The sequence below is a fragment of the Pristis pectinata genome, chromosome 12 (assembly GCF_009764475.1).
Source record: "Pristis pectinata isolate sPriPec2 chromosome 12, sPriPec2.1.pri, whole genome shotgun sequence".
Lineage (NCBI taxonomy): Eukaryota > Metazoa > Chordata > Chondrichthyes > Rhinopristiformes > Pristidae > Pristis > Pristis pectinata.
The window spans coordinates 24186259-24209720 of NC_067416.1; the positions used below are offsets into that span (position 1 = coordinate 24186259).

General features: G+C 41.4%; 1 protein-coding gene across 4 annotated transcripts in view; it reads left to right on the plus strand.

Annotated features, from left to right (window-relative positions):
* The first annotated feature begins 14836 nt into the window (after positions 1–14836).
* The window catches only part of mki67 (marker of proliferation Ki-67), a 43281-nt gene continuing 34655 nt past the window's right edge, over positions 14837–23462 (plus strand). For 2 of the 4 annotated variants that reach the window (XM_052027578.1, XM_052027581.1), the window contains exons 1-5: positions 15014–15114; positions 19105–19216; positions 19301–19382; positions 19461–19576; positions 21650–21734. In XM_052027578.1, the coding sequence (XP_051883538.1) occupies positions 19125–19216; positions 19301–19382; positions 19461–19576; positions 21650–21734 (375 nt within the window). In that variant the 5' untranslated portion in view covers positions 15014–15114; positions 19105–19124. Of the gene's footprint in view, positions 14876–15013; positions 15115–16281; positions 16312–19104; positions 19217–19300; positions 19383–19460; positions 19577–21649; positions 21735–23462 lie in introns of those variants that run through there. The other 2 variants (XM_052027579.1, XM_052027580.1) reach the window with 2 other exon arrangements.

The following is a 23462-nucleotide window of genomic DNA, read 5'->3' on the forward strand; positions in this document are numbered from 1 at the left end:
AGTGATAATATAAGGAATGAGAAGACGTAGATAATTTTCAAAAGTCCCAGAGGCAGCATGAGGAAATAATTTTTACAAAGCAATTTGTGATCTGAAATGCACTGCCTGAGAAGTTGGTTGAAGTAAATTCAACTTATTATGCATTAGAAAGAGAATTGGATACCAATGCGAAAAGGAAATAAAAATGCAGTGTTACAGAAAAGGAACTGGAGAATGGAATTCATCTGATAATTTTGGCAAAGAAATAGCAGAGATATGATAGGCTAAATGATCTTCTGATTCTCAGTCCATTAGGCCTCCAATCATTCCCCTCTGTGCTTACAACCAATACATTATCATCTTCATCTGACCTGCTGAACATCCAGAGTCTGAGGCCAGTTGTAAAGTCCCCACTGATATTAGCAGATGCCGCATTCATGAATTCTGTATTCAGTGTAAAGGTTATAATTGCTAGGGGGCCACACCCAAAAGTTATTGGGTTATGATGATGTGAGGATGATCTACAGTTCTGGTTGCAATAATTTAGATACAGACAGAGCCCATGAAAAGGTGGAGATCTATCAGGCCATCTATGAGCAATGTACATATTTCAGGCCATCTGTGGTTGGAAATATCAGCATCCGTATGTCAGATGGGGCCTTGGATTCCGTCTCCAACCAAAACAATTTCTGTGTAACTTTGTGCATCTGTGCCAATGCCAACAACGACAGGAAAGGCTCAGTTTTCAAAAACAGTAAGAACAGTGCTCCGTATTGTCTCTTCCAAATGTGTAGAAAGCATATAGTAACGGCAAAGGAGGATCATTAGGGAAATGGAGGAGTGAGAACAAGTGAGAAAGACACAGACAGAGCCATGTTTTTAATGATATATATGTAATAGCATAGAAGCACAAAAGCAAAAGGCTATTTAAATCCTCCAGCTTGTTTTGCAAGCAATAACATGCTTGATCTTTGATCTATTCCATGTACCCAATTTTTTGTTGTATCTTTAATATCTTTGTGAAAAATCTCAGATGTAAAATCATGGTAGCAAGTGCAGGAGAGCTCCAAACTCCTGCCATCCTCTGAGTGTAGAAGTCTTTATGATCTCACTCCTGAAATATCTGGTTTTGTTTTTTTCCACAGTAGTTCTGTGTAAGATTGTTCAAATAAACAAAAAAAGGCAATTGGTCATCTAATTGAGATCACCAAGAATGACCTTCAGCCACATTAAATGATGAATGTGGGAGGCCAAATAAGAGTAGGACATACGCAATTAATGGTAGGGCCCTAGGGAGTATTAACGAACAAAGGAACCTTGGTATAAAAGTCCTGAAGATAGCAGCAAAGATAGATGGGGCGGTAAAGAAGGCATACAAAATTCGTTAGACAGAGCAGAGAATTTTAGAGTACAGAAGTTATGGTACAGCTTTATAAAAACTTGGTGAAGCCACATCTGGAATATTGTGTGCAGTCTTGGTATGGAAAGGGAGTCATCAGGATGTTGCCTGGGATGAATGTCTCAATTATGAGACTGGATAGGCTGGATTTGTTTTCCTTGGAATGGTAAACGTTGAGGAGGGACCTGATAGAGGTATACAAAATTACGAGAAGCATAGATATGGTAGACAGTAGTAAAATTAAAATGAGAACCAGTCTTCAGGAAATAAAACCTGTTCACAATTTAACTTAACTGATTCTTTAGGCTATTGAAACAAATCATTGGGTATGGGACATTCTGATTCTGTCCCATTGAAAATACGCAGGGGAAGACAATTCATGTTAATTGGTGCTCATTGAAAACTTCAGGATGAGATCAGGGAAGGCATTAAGTGGCCATCTCCTGTATTAGCACATGGTTAAAGGTATTTCCCTGCCACTTAGTGCACAGTTCAGGACATATCTGTTTCGTCACTTAATATTCTGGCTCATTGTATATTCATGGTGCCATCCGTCAACACTGTAACAAAAGAGGTATATTTTGGGTGTCTGGAGTTTGTGCACAGAAGCTTTTGGAATAGACACCAGTACTGAATATTCAAGGAGGTTCTGCTTGTTGGGATGGGCGCCCATTGTAAATATGTAATTCTGCAAAGTTACCTGTCTATATTCAAAATGTTCAAGTTAAGTAGGTGATTATAGCCATTCAAACTGTAGTTAATTGTTTATTGTTATCTCTGTGTTTAAACAGTATAAAAGCATAGTGTCAGGAGAGTGAGATTCTCTTAGACTCTCTCCAGAAAATCTGCTGTGTGAATAAAGACTTCTATATCTCCTAGTTACAGCTTCCCTGTGGCTCAGTTTAGTCAGTTACAACATTTGGGCTCATCCGGGATACGTTCATGACCAAATACGTGGCCAGCAACCTCAGCAGTCTAAAGAGGTGAGTATTTTTAAGAATAGCACCCATCCCTAGATCAGTTCAGGCCAATGACCACGAGATCACGAAGTATCAAAGAACACGGCGGAGAGCTGAACTGGTAGATATAAAAGTGGTATTTTGTGTGTGTGTGTGTGTGTGTTTGTGTGCTTGTGTGTTTGTGTAAGGGACCAGCTATCAGACAGCACTGGGTAGTTTGGTGACACAGGGCCACTAGTTGCAAAAGGTGGTTACTGACTGTTCGGGACGCTACAGGGGTGTGTGTATACTTGTTCAGAAAACAAGACAAGATTTCTTTATTTGTCACATGTACATTGAAACACACAGTGAAATGCATCTTGCATAGCATGTTCTGGGGGCAGCCCACAAGTGTCCGCTATGTTTCCGGCGCCAATATAGCGTGCCCACAACTTCCTACCATGTACGTCTTTTGAAATGCGGGAGGAAACCGGAGCACCCGGAGGAACCCACGCAGGCACAGGAGAAACGTACATAATCCTTACAGACAGCGGCCGGAATTGAACCCAGGTCGCTGGCCCTGTAATAGCATTTCGCTAACCTCTACACTACCGTGTCTGCCTTTGTGAGTGTGTTTGGTGTGTGTTAAGAATAACTTTGAAACTTTATGGTAGCAGTTTTATATGAAAGGGAATACAAAAGCCATTATGAGTTCAGTGGTGCGGAAGTGGGAGATTGCAGAGTACATACTCTGGTTTTAAGTATGTGCTGTTTTATTTCTGTCCTTCCCTTAATTTTGTTTAATATGGGAATTAATGTGGAAATATCTGAGGGAGAGGTTATACCCTGATGTGCCCTTCAGAATGGCACCTACTAAGGTCGGACAAAGGCAGGCTGAGTATCCTGATGACCCTAGCCAGCCCCAGACATTGATTACCACCATCCATAAACCCTTCACCCCTGGGGAGAAGCAGAGCATTTTGAATGAGCTGCCTTCACCTAAAGTTGCTTGTGAGAAAGCAGAATTTTGGTTAGGCTCGAAGAAATGATTGAAGTTCGCCAGATGCACCCCAAAGATATACACATGTTGATTAAAGCCAAATGCCCAAGGAATATGTGGGAGAGTATGGCCCAGGGGGTGCGGGATGGTACATGGGCGTCTAATGGGAGTGTCAGTAATGAGGAGAGATATCGGAACTTTAAGGAAGAAATGAGGCAGCGACTGGGGGGAGGTGAGAGTAATTGGGGAATGATAACGTCAGTGGTTCAGAAAGCTGATGAGCCCCGATTATGTGAAGCGTAAATATCAGGCATATGAGGATTAGTCAGGGCTGGACAGTCCAGGAAAGGATGATCCAGTCGTCCTGAAAATGTTGAAGGAAGGACTGAGCTCAGCCCACCAGGAAGTTTTAGACTTGGGAATAGCTGTGAAATCGACCTACCCCGCGATAGTTTCATGGGCTGGGGAGATAGACTGGAGGAGAGAGAAGAGGTGTCACAAGGTGGCTGTAATGAGTATAGCTGCTGCAAGGACACAGAGGACTTGCTTTGTGTTCCAGTAATGGGGGCACTTAACAAGGGAATGCTGGAGTAGATATAGAAAGATGAAGGAGATGATATGTTACAGCTGTGGTCTCTCAGGTCATGGTTGGAGGCGGTGTCCTAATAAGGGAGGAAGGTGTGAGAGTCACCCACCAAAACAGTCAGAAACCACAGCAGCGCCCTCTCTGTCCAATCTGACTACCGACCAGATCACAGAGCTGGTAAGGACAGCATCCAGGTCAGAAAAACGGCTGGCGGCAGCCTCAGTTGTGAGTACTGGTCACCCACAGATCTACACTAGAGGTTTATTAGGGGGCCAGCAATGAGATATGTTAGTGGGCACAGTGCCAGCAGTATCGATAACTGACATACCCCTGCCCACTGTTCTGACAATCTTCTGTCATGGCACAGAACGTGAAGTGTTTTCTGTAGTCCTGAGACAAAATAAGTTGCACAGCTGGTGCCCCTTGCCCACATAGTAACTTCTGATGATCATTCTGATAGTTTCAGTTAGCAGAGATTGAATGGTTGGAAGATAAGAATGCAATGTGTGCAGCAGTGGGCCAGCAGGGAAGGAGGCAACAAGTGTCATGAACGACAAAGCTGCATTTTAAAGACTGGTTGAAATTGAGAGGACAAATGTATCCAAGAAGACGATGTGTTCAAATGCTTGGAAACATTTTTATTGCCATCTTTGCTAGAGTCTTGAAGAAAGCCAGTTAGAGGCAATAGATAGTGTAGATGTAGGTCCACATGGGGACATGGTAGCCAAGTAATTGGGGGAGGGAATCCTAAGTGAAAGGCATTTTCGCTGCCCTACCTAATTAGATCTTCCTTAAAGTTTGGCCTTCGTGGGACAGATTTCTGTCCAGGGGCCAAGAGGTGGGTATGTTGGGGATTATTCTGGAGTTATGAAATTATGGATAGCAGATATTACTTAAAATGAGAACCAGTCTTCAGCAAATAAAGCCTGTTCACAATTTAACTTTAACTGATACTTTAAGGCTTCCATGTGGCTCGGTTTAGTCAGTCACAACACTGACATTGACCATGATAGAGACGATGGCACCAGTTCCATTGCACTTAGGTCCTTCAAGTCTGTTGATAAGTGCAACACTACACAGAGTGCAGCAAAGGTACACGTCCATCAGATGATGAAGGCAACATTCAAATATGTATCTTCAACGTCAACTGGCCATGACCTGGTAAAGTGAATAGACCATAGACTTTCATTTTTGAGAAGTTTATTGACATGCTTTATGATCCTTTTCACAGGCCAGTAATCTGGCTCAGGAGAAGTGCAACTATGCTGGTGGAGAGGACAACTGCTGTGTAAATGTCATGCTTCACCTGCTTGGACAGGTTGGCGGGAACATTGCAGTACTCCCCAGGAAACTGCTCAAGGATTGTTACCTGCTTTCCTTTGCAAAGCTTTCCACTGTGCTGAGAGCTCAGCCAAGAAATTGTAGGCACGCTTAGTGAGATAATAGGCAGTGCAAATAAACTCAATGAGAATATCATCCCGAGTGACCCCAGGAGGATCAGATTATGTAATAATTTAAATGGGTTGGACATTAAGAGATCACCTGCTGGCAGATGCCTCTGGCTGTGGATGACAAGTTTTTTTTAACTCAGCAAATTAAGAGGTCAATGAGGATGGAAGAAGAGAAACAGAATTTTACTTAAATGTATTTTTGAAATTTTATTGACAATTTAAGGAAACAGTTAACATTTACTCGGTTAAAACAAAGTACAAGAAGTTGTTTAAATCTTAATGTGTAACTTGGCACTGTGAACAGTTATTGTTGAAAATTTAACAAGTCCTTTGTTACTCCTTAGTGCCATTATTTTCGTCATCACTGTTACCTTGTTTTTAATTTTGATGAGTCCATATTCCCAGTTTTTAGTTTTCTAAGGGTGTCTGTGGTGCTTTCCTTCTGCTCTTATCCACACACCAGGCTGAATTATTTTTCTCTAATTCTTTTACTCCTCTATGTAAATATTTAATGAAAATCAAATATTTTGCTGGAAATCTGAAATTAAAAATGTTGGAAACATTCAGCAGATCAGGCAGCATCCGTTGAAAGAGAAACAGTGTTAGTGTTTGAGATTGAAAAAGCATTTTCTGTTTGTTTGTTAATTGTTCAACATGTCGCCATTGCTCCTGAACAGCCTTTTCCTGAACTGCAGAATCATATGTTGACTTTATGAACCTTGCACCTTTTATTTCATACTCCTTTTATAGTCCTTACTATCTTATCTTTGTATCTTCTTTCTTTTCTTTTTCAATCTTTTTATTGAATTTCAAACTAATTCAAATTAATATACATAACATTAATGATTATACATATGGTGCAAAGAGATCGGGATAACAATAATAACAGTTAATATATGTCCTCACAAGGATCTTTGTATCTGTCGAAGGATACAAGCTAAGTCTTCCTCTTATTACACCTTTCTTTATATCTGTGTAGTCCATAACTCAGACATTAATTTTTGGCAACTGGAACTTTTGCCCCTAAAACTGGCTTCATATTCATAGAAATTTTATTTGTGAACATCCTCTACTGCTCAAATGTGATTTTATCCATTAGCATTTTTGCCAGGTTTACTGTGAACAAAAATTTGAAACAGCAAGACCCACCCACAAATCATCCAACCATATTTAGATTTTACATTAAATTCCTTTGTGTGGCTCAGAAAAACGTTACGCCACCTCAAATAATTTCTAGCCACTACTTTCCACACTTATTAGTTTGCTCACCCCAATTTATGAGAACATTAAAATCATTCTTTCTAACCATTCTGCTTTTTCTTCCTGCTCGTAGAATCATATAGCACAGAAACAGGCCCTTTTGCCCAACTCATCCATGCCAACCAAGATTCTACTCAAGCTAGTATCATTTGCCTTCATTTGGCCCATAACCCTCTGAATCTTTTCTGTCCCTGTACCTGTTTAAATGTCTTTTAAACATTGTAATTGGAACTGCCTTTATGGTGGAGAACATTCTCACTGGTTGCATCACAGGCTGGTATTGAGGCTCCAATGCACAGGATTGCAAGAGGCTGCAGAGGGTTGTAGACTCAGCCAGCTCTGTCAAAAGCACAACTGTCCCCACCATCGAGGACATCTTCAAGAGGTGGTGCCTTAAGAAGGTGGCATCCATCACTAAAGACCCTCACCATCTGGGACATGTCCTCTTCTCGTTACTACCATTGAGGAGGAGGTACAGGAGCATGAAGACCCACATTCAACAATTTAGGAACAGCTCCTTCCCCTCCACCATCAGATTTCTGAACGGTTCATCAATCCATGAACACTACTTAATTATTCCTTTTTGTTTTTGCACTATTTACTTATTTTGTAATTTATAATAATATTATGTCTTTGCACTGTACTGCGACCATAAAACAACAGATTTCATCACATGTAAGTCAGTGATTCTGATTCTCTACGTGGAAATGTTTCCCCTCAGGTCCCTTTTAAATCTTCACCCTCTCACCTTAAAGCTATGTCCTCTAGTTTTAAACTCCCCTACCCTGGGGAAAAGACAGTGAGCATCTACCTTATCTATGCTCCTCATGATTTTATATACCTCCTATAAGGTCACCCCTCAGCCTCCTATGCTCCAAGGAAAAATGTTCCAGCCTATCAAGCCTCTCCTTATTATCCCAAGTCCTCCAGCCCTGGTAACATCCTCATGAATCTTTTCTGCACCCTCTCTAAGCTTAATAACATCCTCTAGCTGGGCAACCAGAATGCACACAAGACATCTCAACTCCTGTACTCATTACCCTGACTAATGAAGGCAAGTGTGCCAAATACCTCCTTCACCATCCTGGCTATCTGTGTCGCTACTTTCAGGGAACTATGAACCTGTACCCTTAGGTCTCTCTGTTCTACAATACATTCCAAGGCCTTACCATTTAGTGTGTAAGTCCTGCCCTGGTTTAACTTAACAAAATGCAACACCTTGTACTAGTCCAAGGTCCTCATTTATTTTTGTATTTCTGTATTCTATTACTTCACAACTGTTGCCAGAGAGCCTTTCCACATTCCCGGGTGCATTATTTTTTTCTATTTCTTAATTCTACTCAAGTCTTCACTGCCAACTTACCTCTTTATATATTCTCTCGTTAATGGAGTGATTTAATCATATCCCGATCCTTGCCCTGACAGTTCATGCAGCCATGACTCAGAAATGGTTTAATTCAACCAAATTGGATTTGAGCCAGGTAGTCACTGAACTTGTTCCTGTTCCTCTGTTTGCATGCTCTAACCTGTTTTCCTGCTATAATATTTTAACATATTTTTCTTCCCTCTCCTGGTTTAAATGTTTTACGTATTTTATATTTCACTTTATAGATTCAACTTTTCGTGAATATTTCTAGATAAAGCCAACAGTTGTGGCATCTAAACAATTTTTTATGTGTTTCATGACACTTAACAAAATATCAAAAATTACAGGGCTGTATGAAAAAAGCTGAAGAATAGAAATAAGTTTCTCTTGCAAAGAGTGGGCACTGGCTTATTGAGCTGAATGTGTGCTGCAATAATTTTATGATATAATCATAAAGCTTCAAGTTTAATATCAGTATGAAATAGTTTCTGTTCACATTGATGTTAAACTTTCAGTGAAATGAGATAGTCAACTTCGGGGAGACACAAGAGACAGCAGGTGCTGGAATCTGGAGCAAAAAAGAACAAACTCAGTGGGCCGAGCAGCATCTGTGGGGGGAGAGGATTTATCAACGTCTTGGGTCAAGACCTTGCATCAGGATTGAGAGTGGAAGGAAAGGATGCCAGTAAAAAGAGGGAGAGGGATGAGGGAGGGACCGGTATGTGGACAGAGGAAGAATGAAGCAATGATGGGCAGAAGGAACTAGGTGGATGAGGGGGAGATATGGAGTTGGGAGAGGGAGGCAGGTGGGTGATGGGTGGAAGCAGACAAGGAAAAAAAAAGACAAATGGAGTTAGGCGGGGGGCGGAAGGAGGTGAGGTTGGAGACAGAGGCCATAGGGTGATGTGTGGGGACACAAAGGCTACCATTGCTGGAATCTGATAAGGTGATAATTGGAACCATAAAGGGAGGGATGAAGGGCAGGCAGAACCAGATGGAGGAGGGGATACAGTGAAGTATGTGGGTAGTAGGTGGATGGAACCAGGAGGGGGAGGGGGATTAAACTGGAGAGATGGTGGTATAGGAAAGGGAACAAAAATGGGAGGACTACAGGTGGATCAGAAGGTGAGGGGAAAGGAAACACAGGAGGTAAGGGTATCTGAAATTGGAAAATTCAATATTTATGCCATTGGGTTGGAAATGAAAAACACGATGATGCTGGAGGAACTCACAAGCCAGGCAGCATCTGTGGAGAAAAGCAGGCGGTCAACGTTTCGGGTCAGGACCCTTCTTTAGGACTGGAGATAGGAAAAGGGGAAGCCCAATATATAGGAGGGAAAAGCAGAGCAGTGATAGGTGGACAAAAGAGGGGAGGCGGGGTGGGCACAAGGTGGTGATAGGTAGATGCAGGTAAGAGATAGTGATAGACAGGTGCAGGGGAGGAGGGGAGAGCAGATCTACTGGGGGATGGGTTCAAGGTAAGGAGAGATTCTAGCATCTAGATTCCAGCATCTGCAGTTCTTTGCTTCTCCACTGGGTGGCAGACCACCCAGGCGGAATATGACATGTTTGTTTTCCTAGTTTGTGTTGGGCCCTACCCTGACAGACCAGAAGGCCAAGGACAGACAGGTCAGGAAGGGGAGTTGAAATGACATGCAACCAGGAGCTCAGGATGGCCATTGTGAACAGAACTCAGGTGCTTAGCAAACTGGTTGACTAGTCTGCGTTTGGTCTCGCCGATGTAGGAGGCCGCATCAGGAGCATCGAATGCAGTAGATGAGGTTGGAGGTGGTGCACACTAATCTTAAGGGAGTCTTACTGCACTTTGTTCTGGTGTCACACTGGGCCCAGCTCTGAGATAGGCTGTAATGGTGACAGTTTAAAGGAACATGGAGCAGTGGATGGGTTGACAAGAGGTGATAGTGAGGTGGAGCTGAGAGATATTGGCATGCTAGTGAAATGTCACATCATTGGGCAGATCAGTCACCTGGACCGGATGGACTACACCCTAGGGTTCTGAAAGAGTTAGCTGAAAAGATTGTGGAGGCATTAGTAGTGGTCTTTCAAGAATCACTAGAGTCAGGAATGGTTCCAGAGGACTGGAAAATTGCAAATGTCACTCCACTCTTTCAGAAGGGAGGGAGGCAAAAGAGAGGAAATTATAGGCCAGTTAGCCTGACTTCAGTGGTTGGTAAGATGTTAGAGTCCATTATTAAGGATGAGGTTTCGGGGTACTTGGAACTCATGATAAAATAGGCTGAAGTCAGCATGGTTTCCTTAAGGGGAGATCTTGCCTGACAAATCTGTTGGAATTCTTTCAGGAAGTAACAGGCAGGATAGACAAAGGAGAGTCAGTGGATGTTGTTTACTTGGATTTTCAGAAGGCCTTTGACAAGGTGCTGCACATGAGGCTGCTAAATAAGATAGGAGCCCATGGTATTACAGGAAAGGTACTAGCATTGATAGAAGATTGGCTGACTGGCAGAAGGTAAAGAGTGGGAATAAAGGGGGCCTTTTCTGGTTGGCTGCTGGTGACTAGTGGTGTTCCACAGGGGTTGGTGTTGGGTCCACTACTTTTCACGTTATGTTTTTATGACCTGGATGACAGAATTGATGGCTTTGTGGCCAAATTTGTGAATGATACAAAGATAGGTGGAGGGGCAGGTAGTGTTGAGGAAGCAGAGAGTCTGCAGAAAGACTTGGACAGCTTGGGAGAATGGGCAAAGAAGTGGCAGATGGAATACAGCATAGGTAAATGTTTGGTCATACGCTTTGGTAGAAGGAATAAAGGTGTAGACTATTTTCTAAACAAGGAGAGAATTCAGAAATCAGAGGCGCAAAGGGACTTGGGAGTCCTAGTGCAGGATTCCCTAAAGGTTAACTTGCAGGTTGAGTTGGTAGTAAGGAAGGCAAATGCAATGTCAGCATTAATTTTGAGAGGATTAGAATAGGACTAGAAAGCAAGTATGTAATGCTAAGGCTTTATAAGGCGTTGGTCAGACCACTTTTGGAGTATTGTGAGTAATTTTGGGCTCCATATCTAAGGAAAGGTGTGCTGGTGTTGGAGAGGGTCCAGAGGAGGTTTATGAGAATGATGCTGAGGATGAAAGGGTTAAAATATGAGGAGCATTTGATGGCTCTGGGCCTGTACTTGCTGGAGTTTAGAAGAATGAGGAGGGGATCTCATTGAAACCTACTGAATATTGAAAAGCCTGCATAGAGTGGACGTGGAGAGGATGTTTCCATTAGTGGGAGAGTCTTGTACCAGAGGGCACAGCCTCAGAATAAAATGACGTCCCTTTAGAACTGAGATGAGGAGGAATTTCTTCAGCCAGAGGGTGGTGAATTCATTTCAACAGACGGCTTCGGCATTTGGTACATTTAAAGTGGAGGTTGATAGGTTCTTGATTAGTAAGTGTGTCAAAGGTTACAGGGAGAAGGCAGGACAATGGGGTTGAGAGGGAAAAATAAATCAGCCATGATCGAATGGCAGAGCAGACTCGATGGGCCAAATGGCCTAATTCTGCTCCTATGTCTCATGGTCTTATCCACTGCTGAGATAGATTTGGAACTGCCAGATAAGCCTGTAACTGGGCTATTTCTGAACAAAGGCTGAAATGCAGCCTTTCAGCTTGGCGGAAGGCAGCCCAGGGACATCAGAGCTGCCCATTAACTCTGTACCAGGTTAAACCTGACATAAAAACAGTTGTCCCATTAGAATGAACTTGATTGCTAGAAGAAAGATAAGTGGAGTTTTATGATTTAATTATGTTAATTTAAATGTTTTAATTTGTTTTGTGCATGTGCTTTTTATTTGGTCTTCTAATTATTTTTAAAATAATTGTAATATTCTTGACATTATTGAAATGATTTTAAATTTTTCCACTTCTGGAGCAGGGCAGAATTAAAAGCCTTCAATTTAGGACAGTCACCATGAAATCCAATGGGGAATTCTGAAGAAACTTCTTTACCTAAAGATTGGTGAACACTTGGAACTCTGTATCCCAGAGAGCAGATGAAGCAAATAGTATAGATGGTTTTAAGCAAAGGCTGGAAACACATGTGATGGAGAAGTGAATGAGATTTTGCTGATAGATTTAGATGAGGAAAGATGCGATGACGCCTGTGTGGAGCATAAATGCCGGCATGGGCTCTTTGGGACAAATGGCCTGGTTCTGTACTATGCAGTTTATGTAATTGCAAGGATTATTCTGATCAAAATTGGAAGCTCCCTTGAGGTGGGAAAAGAGAGTGGATGAAAGACCCTTATGAAGGTGATTGAAAATAGTGCCTTGAATGCTAGTAGCTGCTAATGGTTGCATTACAAAAGCACAGTGGCAGGGTGCCAACAACCATTTCAGTTATTGGCCCCACTGAAAATTTCATGGTCTTGAAACTGACTGGCTTTTATTCTGGAGCAACACAGAAAATACTGGAGGAACTCAGCAGGTCAGGCAGCATCTATGGAGGGAAATAAACAGCCGACATTTCATGACTGGAAAGGAAGAGGGCAGAAACCAGAAAACTGTCTGGTCCTCCATTTAGAAGCTGGGTTCCAGATGGCCATGGCTATAGGACTGATTGGATGGTAGTACTGTGACGTTGATACCTGTGCCTTAGTGTATCACAGTGTTGGGTGCAAGGTCAGCAGGGGAAGGGTAATGGGAGGAAAGGGTGTCCAAAGTAGTTCGCTGATCCTAAAGGTCCTGTTAAGGATCAATGTGGTTGTCTATGTGTCAAGCCATGGGTGATAAAGTGAGGTCTTCAATGAATACATCTCGTCTATACTTAGCGTTGAGAAGTTAATGGAAGCTCTTGTTACCATACTGTAGGAAGGATGTACTTAAGCTAGAAAAGGTGCAGAGAAGATTCACAAGGATGCTGCCAGAACTAGTGGGCTTAGGTTACAAGAAGAAACTGGAAATACTGGGACTGTTTTCCCTGCAACAAAGGAGGCTGAATGGTGAGCTTATAGAGGTTTATAAAATCATGAGGGGCATAGTCATGAGGTGGATGGTCATAATCTTTTTCTAAAGCTAGGGGAGTCTAAAATTAGAGGGCACAAGTTTAAGGTGAGAGGGAAAAGATTTAAAGGGGAACTGAGGGAAAAGTTTTTCCACACATAGGATAATGGGTATATGGAATGAACTGCCAGAGGAAGTGGTAGAGGCAGGAACAATTATGATGTTTGAAAGACATTTGGACAGGTACTTGGATAGGGTGGGTTTAGAGGGCCAAATACAAGCAAATGGGACTAGCTCAGGTTGGCACTTTGGTTGGCATGGGTGAAAGGGCCTGTTTTCCTTGCTGCATAGCTCTTTAACTTATCTGGCAGATGTCGTGGTTTGGTTCTGTACTGGAAGACCGCATTGTACCGAAGTACTCAACAGCAGGCGCTCCTTCTCTAAAGGGACTGTTGCAAGGGGAATAATGTGAACTCCCATGTGGAATTTGGATGCAAGAGTGAGATGTGCCAGGAAACCCCTAATCAAACTTCCAGCTTGACACAAAACAATGCCCTTTATGACATATACTCCACACAAAACAAAATCGATTTTCAATTGATAACACGGGAAGTAGCATTTGATGGAAAGAGATACAATTCAATTTGCAGGTAGGAGAAACTGTTGGAAATGACAGGAAGAGGGGAGTTCCAGAAGAGCAAAGTTGTCATTTGTAAGCCAAGATTTTATCAAAACCATAATATCAGTATGGTCATCCACAAAAGATCATGGATGTAAAGGTTTTGCCGTACAAATGAAAATTCAGGAGAGAGGTGCAAAGGGACCAATATTTCAACTGTCTTGTTGAGTCTGCAGTGGATTGGTCTGTGGGATAGGAAGGAGGTTGATAAATTTTACTTAAATGGTTGTTGAGGGTGGCAAGGTATCGATTGCCAATTTCAGTTATCACATAAGGATTGGTACTGTTTGAGGTGGCCTTAAGGTACACCTTGAAAAGTTGTTCACAACCTTCACATCTCATTCATAACCACAACTATGAGCACGATTTGGCTTTGACAAAGCCATTATAAGGCTTCTCTTTGACTTAAACTTCCTCTCCCCGCCAAACATTTTTACCTTTACCCCATTCAGGTGCGAAAGGAGCCTGGTTCTGGAATTTATGCTGAGAGTCGGCAGCAGGCATAAAACCACTCTTTCAAAACACCCTTGATTTTTTGGGGGGGGGCGTTAATTACCTAGAAGCTATATTTGAATGGTTTTTTGATCTGAAATGTTAACTCTAATTTTCTGCCTACACACGCGTAGACTTGGAGAGCATTTTTAGCATTTTCTGTTTCTATTAGATTTCCAACATCTGCAGTTTCGTTTTTGTGTTGTATCTTCCTAATAAAATTCCTTCATCGTGCGTCTTCCATGCAACATGCTTAACTACTTTGCTTTTTTTTAAAAAGCATTCTTTGGTAAATGCATTCACTTCAGCCTGTTCCCTCCCCCCTCCCCCCTCCCCCCTGCATCCCCTCTCGCTTTTTTTTGCGGAAGGTGAAGACGTCTGACCACCTATTCCAATCCGACCTCCCCTCACCCGAAACCCGCCAGCTTCCAGCTTTGATTCTACTCCCTATTTTTCTGCACTGAAAAGATAGTTTAGAAAAAGTACAAGCGATTTGACAAGCTTTTAAAATTATCAGCGCACCCAATTCCGCCCACTCGTCGTCACCAACCCCCACCCGCAACCCAGAATTAAACAGCCCGGGGAAGACTGCGCAAGCGCACTGGTGTGGCCCGCAGTCAGGGGTGCGGACGTCACGCTGCATCTGATTGGTGAAATCCTGGAGCGGTCAGCCAATCGGATCCTTTGGCGCCGGAATTCGAACCGGTAGTTTTTTTTCGAAAATAACGTTGGAGCGGGATCGAAGCCGAGGAATTGATGAGGTGAGGAGGGTGAACGGATCTTGTTTTTAGAAATGAATTACATCTGGGTGTTCATGTGTGGTTGGCGGTGCCCGGAGTGGCGGTGCCCGGCGCTGCGGCGGCTGGTGACGGTTGGGTGGCGGGAGATTTGAGCGGGCGCGCCGACCGTTCGTGATCAGTCGGAGCGGGATCCAAGGGCGCAGGTCGGGTCGCCGACTGGTGGGAGCAAGAAGAGAGTTCCTTGCAAACTGCATGGACTGGTAGGACATTTAAATGCTCTCTCTCTATCAGTGAAAGAGAGAGAGTTAGACTCTGTCGCAGACTTTCTTACTCGGGTTAACTGCGCCCCAAGAGGAAAAGTGCGGTCGGTCGACTGGCTCGCAGTTCGGCTTTATTCCTGGCGGAGCGAGAGAGGGTTTAAACATCTGCCCCCGGGGTGGTCAGGCTGGAGCTGTTTCGTCTCTCGGGGATACAAGAGATTGCAGATGCTGGAATCTGGAGCAAGAGGCAAAAATGCCGGAGGAACTCGGCGGGTCGAGCAGCATCCGGGGGTGGCGGAATGATGATGGACAGTCGATGTTTCAGGTGGAGATCCTTCACCTGGACTGTGGCGGCTGCTCAACCCGCTGACTTCCTCCAGCATCTTGTTTCCCCTCCTCCAGATTCCAGCATCTGCAGTCTCCCGTGTCTCCAGCATTTTGTCTGCTCCATCTCTCCGGGTTTGGTGCTCGATGTGTAATGGGAGTGTTGTCTGACGGCGCTGCAGGAAGGCATGATTCATCATGATCTTACTACTTTCACGCTGCCAAATTCGTCTTTTATTAAAGCAGGTCCGACAGTCAATGTTCCCTTTAAATATTCGGGGTTTCTGAGAAGGGACACATCCTAACAGACAGGACTTTGGACGATCATGCAGTGTTTTACTTGAAGACTCGCTTGATCTTCGATCTTGTTGAACAATCTGCACATTTCGTGCTTGCAAGAGTCCCAAGGAGAATGTGTTCCTCATGTAATATCATGCTTCGGCAGACCATTGGCTGGGCGTTTGAGTTTCCTTAAAACATTCTGATCTCTAGGTTAATTATATACGTTGAGAAAAAACCTGGGACAGGCAACCGTTCTCCCCCCTTTCCCTACTGTACGCTCTTTGGCAATCTAGGAAGATGACTTGCTTCCACTCCAATTCTATAGGTCCCGAAGTGGTTGTTCAGACCAATGTGGGACCCGCAAGCGGGACGGGAAATCGCTGATGTAGCACGAGGAGTCAGCAGTTTGGGAGATGTTGGGTTCCTACTGCTAGCACTGTCTGCCCTTCAAATGGACTTGAGGTTCTCAACGCCATCCTGTGTGCCCCTATTCCATTTTGAATAGTTATGGACTTCTTCAACACAGTGGAGACGTTACACTTTTTAAAGGAGGCTTTGAGAACATTTTAAATCTTTTCCTCTGTCCAGGTGGTAAGTTTCTTACCAGAATTCCCAGTCCTGCTGAAATACCTCTGTGACCCAGTGTCAAATTGTTTGGTGACGTTCTTGTGAAGGATCTTTTGATCTATTATGTTAAAGGTCCTGTGTAAACACGCAGTAGTTCGTACAGCAGTGCTGACAATTATCACCTTCATAAATGGAGCACTTTATCCTGGTTTAAGTTTTTCCCTGTCATGTTTTTTTTCGTGCTTAATTTTTTTGATTAATTTAACAAAGGTTAATTGGTTGACTTCCTTAAGGAAAACCTTGTAATATGGAAACATAAGGTTCTGTCTGAGAAAAATGCTGTCGTTTATGGTGATTTGACGAGATCAAAGCAATAATATGTGGAGTGATTTGAATATGAATAATATAAACTACATATGATTATTAAATGAATGTTAAATTTTGTAAATGACGTGATCAATAATATTTTTATCTTGTATTTATTATTTTTATTCTCAAGCTAAGTTTGAATCAGTGACACATGGGATTGTGAATATTTCTAGCAATTTTAGCTGAAGTTAAAGGAACTGAAGGGAAATGATAAAGAAGTTAGCTGGGAGGATATGTCAAGAGGTGAGTTAAACTGCAAGGATTGGTGTTAAAGGCTCGAATATTTGCAGTTTACTAATGACTTCAAAAGCATGGATAAGGAGACATTCAAATTTTGCTAATAGAGAGTTTTAAATTGTGGATGGATACATTTCATTGCAAAGATGCACGAATAAGCAAATATGGCAGTGTAGGTATACTTGGAATTAAAGAAGCAATATTTCTAAATTTTGTAAAGCTTAAGCAGTGAAGGTTGAAGGAGACAGAGTCCATGTGCATAGATAATTAAAATGCCAAAGAAAACGCAATGAAATGCTAGTCTTGATACCAGAGGTAGAAGTTATGGTATATCTGGTGTATTTTGTCTGTTTGGGCTGCATGCTTCAGTGTGGATAATGGCCTTAAGAGATATTGCCATGTAGAATGATGCCTAGGTTTCAAAGGTTAAATTAAGAAAGGAGTTCAAAGAAAATGCATTTGTACCATCTGGAATTTAAGGAGGATTGGAAAGAATTGATGTTTCACAGAAATTATATGAAGCTCTTGGAGCAGATGGTGTCTATGGCCAGACTGGCAGTTCTGACTTTTCACGAATGGAATTAGGAAGCACTTCCACAAGCAGAAGATAGAATAAGTTTGGAACCCTTCTCAACAGATGAGAATTGATGCAAGGTCGATTGTTGATTTAATAAGTTTTGTGAAATGGGGTAAAGGCAGTTGGGTTGGAGATCCTCGTAATCTAACTGACAGCAGTCCTGTTCCTGTGGAACTTTGCACCAATCATCATCCACCACTCTCAGTTCACCTATAATCTGTCACTCTAAATTTAGAGTTAGGCTGTTTTTATTCTGAGAGGTGTTTTGGACAAATGTGTGTGTGGAGTCTTTGCAGTTATGCCAAATCTGCTTTACCTGTCCTGATGCCAGAATTGTAGAACTGCAAAAAAAAAGTCCACTATTGTGTCACTGGAACAAGGAGGAAGAAATTTAGTAACAGGTTTTATAAACAACTCCTTGGACCCTGGTTTTCCTGCACCCATACTAAACAGCTGTTTAGGTACTCTGTGCAGCCTCAACCACCAGATGCATGTAAGATATAAAATGACAGCTATCAGCAATTTATTTTTGATTGACACCAGTATCAGAAATTTATTGCAGTGCAAATGGCAATATGGAAGTAGCTTACCATCACTAGATTTTGTACAATTGGGCATCGGATGAGGGTGAGAGGGACCCGAGGGACAACTTTTTCACCCAGAGGGTGGTGAGTACATGGAATGAGCTGCCAGAGGAAATGTTTGAGGCAGGTACAATAGTATCATTTAAGAAGCACTTGGATAGGAATATGAAGGGGCGGGGCTTGGAGGGATATGGGCCGAACACGGGAAATTGGGACTAGCTGAGTGGGCACCATGGTCAGCATGGACTCGTTGGGCCGAAGGGCCTGTATCCATGCTGTATTGCTCTGACTCCATATCACTTTTTATAGATAAACTGTCCAAGGTGAGTGTTTGAAGAATTAATTGTTAGTGGATTTGAGGGGCTTGTACAGAACCAGTATGGGTTCAGTAGGCCAAATAGTTGCCTGCAATTACTTTTTTCATTGAAGTGCTGCTTATGGTCACTAACACTTTACCAGTTGTGCACATTATGTTCCAAACAATTAAATTGAGAGATTTCTTTGCTGAACCTGGGCCGATTTGATATGATCCAGGTCTAATGGGCTCATTGAAATCAGTGGAAAGAAACTGGTGTCAGATTTAAATGCAAGTTAACTTCTTTTTACTTCGCTTAAATGTAATTATTTGGATGCTAGACAGGGATAGATATTTCCATCTGAAAAACACCATTGACAGCTGGTGACCTTGTTGCCTGTCAAGGCAATCTAATTGGTGAAGCTTGTAGTTTTATTTGGAGGGCCCATGCTACATGGCTTCTCTGCAAGCCCCCACCCCTGTCCCCCCACCAGTTAATCACTGGCTTCCCAGTGCAGTACTGCATCTGGGAGTTCACAGCAAGGAAAAGGTGTTCAAAGTGTTGATCGGTGAGTCCAAGTGGCTAACTGTACTTTGGAAAATCCATTACCCTCCCCCATAACCACATTCTGCTGTGAAGTTACTTTATCGGGTATGTGATGTTTTAAGTAGTTGTGGTGACATTATTGCACAGAACAACTAGCACTAGAAATATTCTCAGTGCAGCTACTAACTTTTTAAAAATATGTTTGCAGGTAAGAAAACATTCTGAAAAATGCCCCTCTTTGGCAAAGTAATAGTTATCAAGCGTACTGGAGCAGATGGATACAATTTTCCTTTGACGTCATCTTCATGTTTGTTTGGAAGGTAAGGCTGCTGTATTGCATTTATGTTTCTATATGCAACTGTCTTACAGTGTCACTTACTTTTCCATTTGTTTTCTTTCTGTAGGAAATCAGACTGTGACATACGTATCCAGTTGCCTCATGTTTCAAAAGAGCACTGTAAGCTTGAAGTGAATGAAAATAATGAGGTGATTTCTTTTATCATTGGACTTAACAACATTGCAATACATTTATTACTTTTGTGATAATTTTTTGTTCCTTTTCAGGTTATTCTAACTAATTTGAGTGAAGTGAATCAAACACTGTTAAATGGTAAAATTGTACATCATTCTGAAAGACTCAAACATCGCGATACATTTACAGTTATTGATCGTTCTTTCAGGTAAGTAGGATCTAAAAAGATCTTCATAAGTGCCAAAGCTTGGTCTAGTTTATAGTCTTTATGATTGATAAGTAGGCAGTGTTAATGAAGCTTTGGACATCCAAGTTTATTTTGTAATTATATGATTAATAAAGTTTAAATTTTGATAATTGACCTTTGCTTTAAAGCTATTGTGTTCAGGTATCATAAAAGAGCTATGCTGTTATTAGCTTAGATAGTCCAGAGCACATCCTTGTATCATATATTTAAGTATTTCTTTATAAAACATTGAATGTGATTGTAGCATGATATGCCAAAATCAGCTCTCTTCTGTTAATGAATTGACAGATTTTGTTTTGAGGCCAGTTATTAACCAACTATTGCTCCCAATGGTTGCATGGCAAAACATGGCAATAAGTAGAATTTTGTGTGCATAAATACAATCAATATGACAAGATGTTCAGTATGAGCATTGACAATATTATACAAATGTGATTCCTGAATAGGAGAAAGGTATGATGGTTATTATAGTATTCTTTTAAATATCTTATTCTCATTCTAGAAAGTTTATCTTTATTAACATGAGGCTAGGTAACGCAGAGCATGTCCAATGCAAATAAAATGAGCCATCACTTCAGAGAAATTAGGTTACCAACTTCAGTCCCTTCAGTAAGTGGAAAATGGGAAAACTGGAGTAAGTTCAAGGCACCTTAGGATACTTTTCCACCATCTTTCTAAACTTTTCTCAATCTCTGTTAATTTAGCTTTTCTGCTTGTCTCTTGCTCTCCAGATTTACTCTGATCACTGTTTAAAGACTGGCTTAAAGAGGCTCTGCCAACAACTAAAACAAAATGTAAAATGTTAAGATTGAATTCATTCATTTATCTATTTTAGATGGGAAATCCTAGACTGTTTACCATTTCTGCTACATTTTTCCGACTCCTTGTATCGTTGGGTGCATGGTAGTTTTATCACATGTTGTAATTCAGTGCAGTGTAGCTTCCATGAGAAAACTGTCACTTTGACTATTCATTAATTGGCTCTCAAAATCTCTTGAAGTATCACAAGTAGATATTACATTTAAGATGCAGCAGAAATGTGGAAATCTGGTCTTGCATTGAGATTGGTAGTGCACACAGTCAGCTTGCATGCAGCAAGGTACTTCTACACCTTGAACGTCATCTGAAGTGTCTAAATAAACTTGAGTAAAATTGGAAGGATGGATAGGCAGCTAATGACTTAAACATAGCTGGGATTGTGAAATTGAAGTTTTAAAACTATGAATGTTTCGTTGACACTGAAATATTCAGTGGAAGTTCCGAACATTAAGAAGATTAAGCAAGTTTGAGGGTGCAGGGAAGCTTTAAAAGACCCAATATTTTTTTAAAAAAGAGGAATCTTGCAGACTTAAATTTAAAAAAAAACCTCTTACTTGAAGGTCTTGAAGCATTCCTTTTTCATTCCAATTAAAGAATGATGTGCTCTGTTTTTTTTAAAGCATGATGCAAAATTCCCCACTGAGTGCAAAACATTTGTGTCAGGCATTTATTCCAGATTTCCTCTCCTGTGCTGAGTTTCATAACGTGCCCATAGTTGAAGAATGGTATACCACCCAGTAGTGAGTTTCTGAGAGTATTTTTAGGATTTCAACTTTCACAGAAGTTATATGTAAATCCTGTGTTGCTATATTATCCTATGAAATCTGGGCCATTTTTAAAATTTGGTAACATATGATACAATGTTAACTGATGCTTTGTTCCAAAATCAAAGCTAGGATTAGTGGTCGATTATTTGGCATGGCTGGTGCAGACTCTGCTCATTCACTGGCAATGGAGACACAGAGACTTAAGATGCTGGAATCTGGAACAACAAATAATCTGTTGGAGGAACTTGGTGGACTGAGCAGCATCTGTGGGAGGAAAGGAATTGTTGACATTTCCTTTTGAAACCCTGCAACAGGAGTTTACAATTCTGTTCCTCCAGCAGATGGTTTGGTGCTCATTCATTTGCAACTTCTGTAAATGCACACACTGGAGTTGCTTTCCTAATGGGGCAAATGTCCCGGAAATAAATTTGTTTTTTTTTGGTATTAGATTTGAGTACCCCTTGGATTCGGTGCACAACACTAGCCCAAGGAAAAAACGGAATTCATCAACCTTGAAGAATGAAACTCTACAAGTATGTGCATATATTTTTCATGTGGTAAGAACAGAAGGGGAAGGAAAGAAGGGATGCCAGTTACTTAATTTCAGATCCTTGCAATATTCTGCAGGTTTTCGTAGCATTCATTTGCTCCTTTTTTTTCCATATGAAATGTGGAGGTATGTTTTCTGCTGAGCTTCTACCCTTGCATCATGCTGTTTCTTCTATGTCTGATACCTTCCACATTTTTAATGTAGCATAGGTTCTTTATCTGGTTCTAAGTAGCTGATTGTGTTCAATAACAATGACATGTGATTTCAAGAATGCAATCTTGGTTTGTTGGTCATGGAGTATCATGGTGAGATTACTGTTTTCTGGTCTTATAGTTATTCAGTAATTTCCCTGACAATTTTGTATAACACACTGAACTTGTTTTCATTTGGAAATATTTGGTAAAGCAGTAGACCACGACTAATATCTTGCTCGAGATACCAGATGAAGTTTTTAGAAAGTTTCAATTAGAGTATTTATACTGATGACTTGAAGACTGTTGTGAACAAAAATGAACCAAAATTAGTGTACTTATTTCAAGTACCAAATATGTAACCTCTGGGTCATATAGTCATGATCTCCTCTTTCATCCCCTCTCCTATTTCTCCACACCACGTGGCTAAAAATCTAATTTGTACATTTAAAAAAAATACTGGGGAAAAATAACATGGATTTTTGTGGCTGCTTTCAGAAGCTCAATTTCCTAAACCACCTTACAGTCGCTTCTACAATTCAGAAGTATTTAAGTAAGTCTTGCAAAGATAGTGCATAATTTCTCATTTTGGTACTTTTTGTGTACCAAAATTGCTTCTACTGTGATTCAGATGTAGTTAAGTGGCTGTAAGATGGCAACAGAACTGTCAGTCAAGATATGCTTGAGGGCCAAGAAAAAAATGAAAGTTTGTTGACAGAATTGTCTGGTAGATCAGTGTTACAGCCCAGGGGCCCCAAGATCGACCCTGACCTTGGGTACTATCTATCAGTTTTCACATTCTCCCTTTGACTATGTGGCTTTCATGAGCTCTTCTGGTTCCTTCCCACATTCCAAAATTGTGTTGGTTTGTAGGATAATTGGCCCAGACAATTGTAAAATTGTCCCAGTGTATGTGGATGTTGATTAAGGACTTGAGAGGCAAAATGAGATTACTGTGGACGGGAGCCTGATGGTCAGCACAGACATGTGATCCAAAGAACCTGGTTCAATGCTGTATGACTCCGAAATAACTGGTTGGTCACATCAAATACATTGAGTAGGCACTAAAGTGACTTTGTTCACCTGCATTTAACCTTTTGGAGACTTTGTAAAGTTGAGAATGGACAATTGGCAGGTAAATGTGATGGATGATACAAATGTATTTGATTGGAAGTTAAATGATCTTGTAGTTGCAAATTTGTGGTGTATAACAGTGTGCTGGCTTCATTCATCAAAAACATCAGTAAGCTTATAGACAAATGGTATCAAGAGGGAAACATTCTCCATGAAGAACTTCATAGGAAACCTACCTAATGTGTATTTGTTACTTGATTCATCCTGAAGGGAGCTTCACATACCCAAGGGTAAATATTCAGACTCTTGCCCCAAGGGTTCATCAAGACTGCTGTCTTGACTTGGAAATTAAAAATGCTGGGAATGCTCAGTAGGTCATGCAGCATCTGTGGAGAGAGAACAACGTTAGCATTTCTGGTAGTTGGACATTTGATGAAAGTTTATGA